Consider the following 10,000-nt stretch of genomic DNA (forward strand, 5'->3'; position numbering starts at 1 on the left):
CAATCTGTTGACTTCAGCCGGTGTCCATCACCTCATCCCATCTCCAATCCCAGAGGCCATTTGTTCTGCCAGCTTGATGGGATACTGTTGGATAAATCACAAACGCGCGCGCAAGTACGCACATACATGCTACCTACAACATACGTACGTAAAACATATGTATATCCAAACGCTCATAGTATATTATATATATATATATATATATATATATATATATATATATATATATATATTATATATATATATATATATATATTATTCGAGCTACAAATGTCCTTCAATATCTAATTCGTTCTACCTCGGAATTAGATATTAAAGGACATTTGTAGCTCGAATAATTTATATAAATCATGGTGATGTGATAATTTTCCATTATTATCTATATATATATATATATATATATATATATTAATATTATATATATTATATTAATATATATTATAGATATACATATTTTAGTATATATATATATATATATATATATATAGATATATATATATATATATATAAATCTGACCTACCCCGAGATCGAACCCAGGTCTTTCAATTGAAAGGCAAGGAACGCTACCAACTGCTGGGTTTTCAGTTGCAAGCGCCCTTGGGTTCGATCCGGAGTTGGAGCCCGAATTGATCTCTGTCACACCACGGAATTCTGTCTATTTAACTGTTTTATTCTATATATAGTTTTATATATATATATATATATATATACTATATATATATATATATATATATATATATATATATATATATATATATATATATATATATATATATATATATATATATATATATATATATATATCTATTCATTGTTCCCTCCAAACGCTCTGCTTGAATAACTAACCGAAACAATCGTCTAAAACATTTCGACTTAAGCTCATTTTATCTCGGATTTTTTTTTTTTTTTTTTTTTTTTTAATGTTTTTTAATGGAAGCATCATCAGCATCAGCATCAGCATCATCATCTTGTTGTCTACCTGAAATAGAGAAGCTTTTATCTCCTCACGAAACCCATTAATGAAATGGCAGCTCCAGCTCCTGAGGAAGGAGGTCACTGGGAAGAGATCCTTTCGCAGCGAGGAGGAAGTTCCACTGGGAAGAGATCCTTTCGCAGCGAGGAGGAAGTTCCTCTCCGCTGCCGGAGGAACGCTCTCCTCCTCCTCAGTCCTGCTCGCGGTGAGTAGGAATTTCTCTCTCTCTCTCTCTCTCTTCGGTCTCGCTCTCTCACACACACACTGACTCTGTAGTTTCCTCTCTTCTCTGCTCACCCACACACACACTGACTGTAGTTTCCTCTCTCTCTCTCTCTCTCTCTCTCTTTCTGTCTCTCCTCTCTGTCTCGTTCTCTCTCTCTCTCTCTCTCTCTCTCACTGAAGTTTCCTTCTTCTCTCTTTCTCTCTCACACTGTAGTTTTTCCTTCGTTTATCTCTCTCTCTCACACCGACTATAGTTTCATCTCTCTCTCTCTCTCTCTCTCTCTCTCTCTCGTAGTTTCCTTCGTCTCTCACTCTCTCTCTCTCACTCTTCTCACTGAAGTTTCCTTCGTCTCTCTCTCTCTCTCTCCTCTCTCTCTCTCTCTCTCTCTCTCTCTCTCTGTCATATTTATACCCCCGACCCCCGGCAATTCGTATCCCTGGTCGTGTGTGTTTGAGCTCGTGTGTGTGTGTGTGTGTGTGTGTGTGTGTGTATGAGTGCGTGTGTATGCATGTGTGTGTGTGTGCGTGTGCGTGCGCGTGTGCATACGCGCGCCCGCGAAGGATTCCGAAGACATTCATCAGGATCTCTTTTCCTTGAAGAATTCCTACAAGTTTGGAAACGCACAAAAGAAGCTCTCCCGCGGATCGACAGATTCAACTAAAACTTTCCAATTTGTTCTTAATAAAAGACGGGTATTTTGTGGCCTGGGGGGGGGGGGGGGTAGGGTGAGGGTGGAGAGGGAAGAAGGGGGGAGGGAGGAAGCTTTCTTCTAAAAGAGACTTCGAGATGAATTTATTCAAGGACTTTCCGTAGTCCCCCCCGAGTTACTCAAAAGAGATGACGGGTGGGAGTGAGGGGGGAGAAGGGAATGGAGGGGAGAAGGGAGTGGAGGGGGAAAATATAAAGGAGGGGAGGGATGGGGATGGGGTTGGGTAGGGAGGGAGGAAGGAAAGGGACGGTGAGGGAGAGGGGTAGAAAAGTCCGTTATCGAGGTCATTCTGTTTGTTTAACGAGAGTTCGATGGCGGCCTGGTATTCCTCCTCCTCCTCCTCCTCCTCCTCCCCCTTTGACCGTCATGTATGTGTGTGTGTGTGTGTGTCTTTTCAAAGGTACCTTGATAAGCCCAGGACTGAAGAAAAACGTAAATTGATTCACGATTCTTCAAAAACAATTTTGGCCCAATTTACTAAATTATTTACAAGAATGGAAAGTCAGTTTACAATTCTTTGCAAACAATTTTGGACTAGTTTGATAAATTGTTTAAACAAATTAATAACAAGAATGAAAAGTCCAGTCACGTTTATTTGAAAATAATGTTGGACCAATTTAATACATTTTTAAAATAAATTGCTTGGTTAGAAAAATGAAAAATCATTTTACAATTATTTAAAAAAAAATTTTGCCCAATTTCATAAATTGTTTAAATTACAAGAATTTTGGGCCATTTTGATAGATTGTTTAATTACAAGAAAAAAGAAGTCAATTCAGAATTCTTAAAAAAAGCAATTTTGGCCCCATTTAAAAAACACTAATTACATGAATTATGGATCAATTGATAAATTCTTTAATTACAAGAATAAAAACTCAATTCACAATCATTTGAAAAACGTTTTTGGTTAAATTCGATAAATTGTTTAATTATACGAATTTTGGACCATTTTGATACAATGTTTTTTTTTTCAATAAAGAAAAGTCTGTTCTCAATTCTTTGAAAACAATTTTAGCCCAATTTAATCAATTTTTCATTACAAGAATTTTTTGAAAATTTTGATAAATTCTTTAATTACAAGAAAGAAAAGTCAATTCACAATTGGTTAAAAAAACAGTTTTGGACTAATTTGATAAATTGTTTAATTACAAAAATGAAAAGTCAATTCAGAATTATTTAAAAAGTAAGTTGTTGCAATTTAATAAATTGTTTGTTTACAAGAATTTTGGACAAACTTGACAAATTGTCTAATTACAAAAAAGAAAAGTCAATTCAGAATTATTTAAAAAGTAATTTGGCCCAATTTCACAAATTCATTACAGGTTACTTTCGGTAATGAAAGCCAATAACATTTATTGGCCAAATTCACGATCAAATAAAAACAGTAAAAAAAAGACGGTGAAATCTCCTGATAAATTGACCCTAATTTCCAAGGATGAGAAAGATTACTTTTGCTATTGGCTCCTTCGTAAGAGTCTCTCTCTCTCTCTCTCTCTCTCTCTCTCTCTCTCTCTCTCTCTTTTCAAAAATGAAGATGAAAAAGGAGAGGCTGTTCGAATGAGTGAGAGGGATTGGAGGAGGAGAGAGAGAGAGAGAGAGAGAGAGAGAGAGAGAAATTCTCCCTCCTTTCAAAAATTAAGATGAAAAAGGAGAGGCTGTTACAGTGGGTGAGAGGGATTGGAGGAGGAGTATGAGAGAGAGAGAGAGAGAGAGAGAGAGAGAGAGAGAGAGAGAGAGAGAGAGTTCAAAGTCATCCAAGAGGCGCGCACATACACAAACTTTTTCTTCCCAAATCCAAAATAATCGCCGACGTTCTCGTACAAATCTTGGCCTTAATCTCTCAGGGCTTTGTCAGATTTTCTCACCAGATAATCAGCGGAGACTATAATTTGTTTTAGGGTATTAAGAGATGCCCTCAATCCCACAAGACATACTAGATTTCACGAGGGGGGGGGGGGGGGAGACCGCCTAGAGGGGGAGAAGGAATCCAGGCAGGGGTAAGAAAGTCAAGTCTAGGCTTTCATTCTATGGGGTGGGGTGCGGTGGGGGGGGGTTGAGGGTGGGGGAAAAAGACGATGGAAAGGATTAGGAAATAAAGATGATGTAGGAAAAGGATAAGGATGAGGAGGAGGAGGAGGAGGAGGAGGAGGGCGGAGTTGCTGAGATTTATCTTCGTGTCTCCTTATCTCTCTCTCTCTCTCTCTCTCTCTCTCTCTCTCTCTTTCTCGTTTGTTGAACTCTCTTTCAGACTGTCTGACTGAGACTACGGCCAAAAGTGGGTATTATTTCTCATTTTTGGCAACAAACGACTTACAGAGAGAGAGAAAGAGAGAGAGAGAGAGAGAGAGAGAGAGAGACCTCCTGTGGATTCTCTCTCTCTCTCTCTCTCTCTCTCTCTCTCTCTGTTGTTGAGAAGACTTTAATCCTTATTTCTACTATGATATTTGGAACGCGCAATCTCTCCACGCCCTCTTTTCTCCTCCTCCTCCTCCTCCTCCTCTCCTTCTTCTTCTTCTTCTTCTTCTTCCTTCCACAAGCTGACAAGGACTAGCTGCGTGGATGTCCATATGTTTGTGAGTGTGATTTGTATTGTTGCTATGGGGGTTTTTGTGTGTATTTTTTTTTTTATTAATTTCCTTTTTGGTTAGTGGTTTTCACTGGGATATAGCGTACTAGACGAAAGTCTAAAACTCCTTATTTGGGGAGAGGGAAGTGAGGGGAGGGGGGGGGGGAAGCTGTGGGCAGTGCATGTTGTATTATCATTTATGATTTTTTCCCTTCATGATAGTTTTTTTTTTGGGGGGGGGAGGACCATTTTTAATATTTTTTTTAGCAGTAGTTTTCACTGGGGATCCTCATATGAGACAAATCTTAATAGCTTTATTTATTTTTTTTAGAATGCTTATTGTGGTATTTCTATGTTTTTCCCCAAAGTTAATTGTGTTTATAGAACCCATATTTAATTTAATCTTTTATATTGCTGCTGGTTTTCACTGTGGAGACACCCACGAGAAAAACTCTTAACCTTATTTTGGAATTCTTATGGCATTATTATAATACAAAATTCTTGGGATCTGGTCCGATTATGCAGTGGGGAATAATGGAGTCAGTGGGTCTGATCATGTTATATCCATAGATTGAACAAATGTATGTAGAAGACTAGTTTTCCATAACCCTATAGAGCTTGCAATATTATTAATATGTACAAGTTATAAAGGGCTTCACTTTGCCAGGAAACCTTCTGCCAAAACACAGTGTGTCGACTACAGCGTAAAAGGTCCAGCAATTGTTTGGCAAGGTGCAAAAAATGAAGAAAGATTGCATAGATAAATCAGTGAATAAATAGCAACTTGCAGTTGATAAAGAAGCATTACTGAACCATTACAACATTTCAGATTTTTCAAGAGCCAGTTGCCATAACATTGCCAAGGAAGCTGTTTCACAGGTTATTTCTGAAATAAATCAGGATAAAACAATATAGTAGTATGTATGGCACTTTACTGAAGCGTCACAGTACCTCAGAAATGTCAGTATAGCAGTATGGCACTTACTGAAGCGTCAGAAGTATCTCAGAAACATCTGTATAGCAGTATGACACTTACTGAACCCTCCCAGTACCCCAGAAATAGCCATATAGAATATAGCAGAATTGCAATTTACTGGAGCATCACAGTATCCCAGAATTTTCAGGCATCAACAGCCATCACTGCCATGAAAAGGATTTCCTAATTTCGCAGGAAAAGATGCACGAAAGACCTCACTTACTGCGACGGTGTGACATCAGAGGGCACTGGAGCAGAATAAGGATGTTGACGGGATTTGAAACGAGCGACAGGCACAAATAGGGTCACTAGTAAAGATGATAGTGAAAATTTATCCAATAAATCGTGAATTTTTCTGGCGAAAGGCTTGAGGCATGGTTACCGTTATTGGTAAAGGGAATATTTCAGAATTTTCTCTTATAATGTATGTAAGGATTAGGAGGTTCCAAGAGATTATATATATATATATATATATATATATATATATATATATATATATATATATATATATATATATATATATATATATATATATATATATATATATATATATATATATATATATATATATATATATCCTCCGCTAGATACCATCCAGTTTCAGAGGGCCTGTTAGTAATTGTATTAATGCACAGAATAATTGTGTAAGGGATGAAGTTTATATATTTATATGATATATATATATATATATATATAATATATATATATATATATGATTATATATATATATACACATAATGGATTCGCAAAGAAATAACTTACTCCATCTGAGTGACCACAAGTCTGGTCAAATTACTTGATATCTATTTCTCTCTTAGCTAAGATTTGTGTGAAGACTATTCAATCGTTGTCAGTCGCTTTTGCATAGTGAGAATTTTGTTACTTTTTCCCCATTATAATGAATATTATAATGGATTCGTTCATCAAAGGCTACGTTAGAAAAATGACACCATTAATTCCGTTCGTAAAGATTGGCGTAACGTAATTTTTTATATCTTCAGATTCTAACGTCTGTTCTTATCGAAGTCATATAAATAAAATTGAATATAAATTTCGTATTGATTTATGCAGCAAGCAATTGCGATCACAATATTCCAGAATGTCCTTTGGAAAACACGTCTATGAATCAGCCTTCTATAGCGAAGTGTTAAAAAAAAGTAAAAAAAAATAAATAAAATAAAATACCTTTTTGTCGTCTGCTAATGGAGACACGTATCCTTCACTCCTGCGACCCGGCAAGGATTCGTCTGTCCTGATAAATGGCCTTTTGCTGCTTTGCATATGAAACAAAAGGCTGGGGGAGGGGGTGTGGGGAACATGTTTTTGAAAGCAGAATGATTGTGGAAGGCTGGAAGTGACGTAAGTATTTCTCAGAAATGAAATGGTGATGTTCGACGGCGAATTTTAATTCTCGTGGAATATTATATGAAAATATATTTCACTCTTGCGGGTTGGCGAAATGAATGGTGAATTAAGTTGTGATTTTGCCAACAGACTGATTCACAGACTGACTTTATACAATAAATGAATCACAGACTGACTTTATACAATATGGACTTCAACAGACTGAAACTATACGACAAATGACTCACAGACTGACTTTATACAACAAATGACTCACAGACTGACTTTATACGACAAATGACTCACAGACTGACTTTATACGACAAACGACTCACAGACTGACTTCATACGACAAATGACTTATGTTACCTCTCGAAGAATATGCAAAATTAAACTTCAGTCTTCGCCGGTTGGCAAAATGAACGATAAATTAAGCAGCGCTTCCGCATAAACGTTAGATTTTAACTCCTCGAGAAACATAAAAATAAACCAGTCTTCAGGTGTTGGCGAAACGAACGATAAAGCAAGCTGTTGTGCTTTCGCAAACTCAGAGAGAAAGTGATTTATAAATTGACTTTGGCCGTTTGCGGTGTACTCAACGAACGTTAAAATGTGTGACGATCGACAACGTTGGCAGATTTCGAAGTCGACTCGGAGCGGTCAGAAAATAATGGTTGCCTTTTTAGCCGTTTTAATGATCTTGCCCCACGCGCGTACTACTAACTCGCGCCATGAATCTTTCGGGAAAGTGGGTGTTTGCACGGTGATGGTTTGACAGCGCTAATGCGCGCGAAAGCTGATGATAATAATAATAATAATAATAATAATAATAATAATAATAATAATAATAATAATAATAATAATAATAGTGACAATGATTTGACTTGACAGGGATCGATTCGTTTTTTGGGAATTTATATGATGTCCTTTTTTTAAATTTGCGATATTTCTTGTGCTAACCCTTATGTGGAAATGCGAGCATAATATATATATATATATATATATATATATATATATATATATATATATATATATATATATATATATATATATATACATATATATATATATATATATATATATATATATACATATACACTACATATATGAATACAGTATATATATGTATGTATATTCACTTGAACTGATAATAATGAATTCACGATAGATAAAGATGCAAGTAAATTATAAAATAGGGGTAATAGAGTAATAGTAGTATTAGACTAGTTATGCTTCGCATCTTCGCTTGATCTTTTGAAGTTACAATTACTTATGGCTCTGCAAAGACAGAAACGATACAAACATAAGGAAAATAGAAAGGAAAATAGACGTAAAAGGAAAAACAGTGAGGGTTCTTCCCCCTTCGGATGAAATAGAAAGGGAAATAGACGTAAACATATTCTCGCTCTCCTGACTATATCCCCCCTTTTTTTTAATATTCTCGTTCATGCGAAAATGTTCGGGCGAGTATCATATTCATGTTTGGCAATTAGTCGTGTCTCTCCCCGCAGACTCGGCAATAACTCGGTATACTTGTGGCCAATCGAGCAGCAGAAAGGCGTCTTGTCTTCTTCCTCTTCCTCTTCTCTTCCCTCCTTCCCTCCCTCCCTCCGTCATCTCTCGTATCCAGAGCTGAATAAGTAATGGACGGTTTCGTCGGGTCATCGGAGATGCGAAGGGAGATGAAGATATCTGTCAGGTTTCATCAGGTTTCCCAGAGGGTGGAAATTTCTCTGTGCAGTTTCGTCGGGTTTTCTCGTTTGCCATAGATTTCAAATTTGTCAAGTTTCACCTGATTTCCTCATCTGTCAAGTTCCATCGTATTTCATCATTTGTCAGGTTTCATCGTATTTCATCATCTGTCAAGGTTCACCTGTTTCATCATCTGTCAAGTTTCACCTGTTTCCTCATTTGTCAAGTTTCGCCTGATTTTCTCATCTGTCAAGTTCCATCGTATTTCATCATTTGTCAAGTTTCATCGAATTTCATCATTTGCCAAGGAATGAAAATACCTGTCGAGTTTCATCGGATCTCCTCATTTATCGAAGAATATCTATACATTGAATAATAAGAAAATGACAAAAAAAAAAGAAGAGAGAGAGACTATAGATGCATCTAGTCGCTTCCATTTCATATTTCATCCAACAAAGTAAAGTTACAGAGTAAAACTGCGACAAAGAGGTCGCCGGATCTCTCGAAAAAGCGACGACTGTGATTCCCCCTCCTCCTCCTCCTCCTCCTCCTCCTCCTCCTAACCTCCCTCGGTCCTAATCACCCTCCACGTCAACGAGAGTTGACGAGACTCGACGAGGAGATTGATTGATTCCCAAATAAACGATGAAGTCATAGGGCGAAGCTGTTTAATGAAGTGTTTTGATCCCCACTGTAATAACAACATTGCTTCCACCTCTCTCTCTCTCTCTCTCTCTCTCTCTCTCTCTCTCTCTCTCAGAGTGTGACGTCGGTGCTACTGCTGCTGCTGCAGATGGATTAGGGTCAATAAAGTCTGTCGAGGTCTATTTCATTGTCCCATTACATCCAGTTGCCTTCGGGTAAACAACACTAAAATAGAATAGTGGAGATGTTCCTCTCCCCTCCCCCATCTCCTCCCTCCATCCCTCTCTCCCCCGGGAATAGGTAGGATGCAGATTATTCATGTTTTATACCGGCCGACAGGTGAGGTCAATTTGAGATCGTTTCCAGGTTGGGTCTGTCTGGCCCTGTGACTTTGGTTGTCGCAATTAGGAAGAAATGCTCTTTCTTTAATCTATTCCTCATATTATAAATATCATAATTCTCATGGAATGACAACAAATTTATAAAATAGAGTAAATTGGCTCTCCTTTCATGTCTCGTACATCATAAGCAGCTAAATTCTCTTGGACTGACAGTATTAATTCTTAAGTAAACGCTTTTTAAAAAATAGAAGTGTTCTTAAATTTATTCCGTATGCACATTATAAATAGCAAAATTGTCGTGGACTGACGATATTAATTCTTAAGTCAAAACTCTTTTAAAATAGAAAGAAATGTTCTTTTAAATTTATTCCTCATACTCATTATGAATAACAAAATTCACGTGGACTGATTATATAAACTGTAATGTAAAATCGTACTCACACCGGTGCATTCTAGTCTGGACAAATAGTGTGCTTTAATAGAGTATAATTTTGCTTACGAATTTAATATTGTCTGTGCAGGTGAAT

At 37.0% G+C, this 10,000-nt stretch overlaps 2 protein-coding genes across 2 annotated transcripts in view; both read right to left on the bottom strand.

Moving 5' to 3' along the window:
- LOC135216661 (pneumococcal serine-rich repeat protein-like) overlaps positions 1-10,000 on the bottom strand; it is a 670,367-nt gene that overhangs the window by 94,449 nt on the left and 565,918 nt on the right. The gene's annotated exons all lie outside the window — the stretch shown is intronic.
- Positions 1-10,000, bottom strand: part of LOC135216241 (basic proline-rich protein-like) — an 83,033-nt gene that overhangs the window by 70,199 nt on the left and 2,834 nt on the right. The window contains exon 2 of the mRNA XM_064251399.1: positions 522-634. Within this exon, the coding sequence (XP_064107469.1) occupies positions 522-634 (113 nt within the window). The remainder of the gene's footprint in view (positions 1-521; positions 635-10,000) is intronic.

The sequence above is a fragment of the Macrobrachium nipponense genome, chromosome 6 (assembly GCF_015104395.2).
Source record: "Macrobrachium nipponense isolate FS-2020 chromosome 6, ASM1510439v2, whole genome shotgun sequence".
NCBI classification, from domain to species: Eukaryota; Metazoa; Arthropoda; class Malacostraca; order Decapoda; family Palaemonidae; genus Macrobrachium; species Macrobrachium nipponense.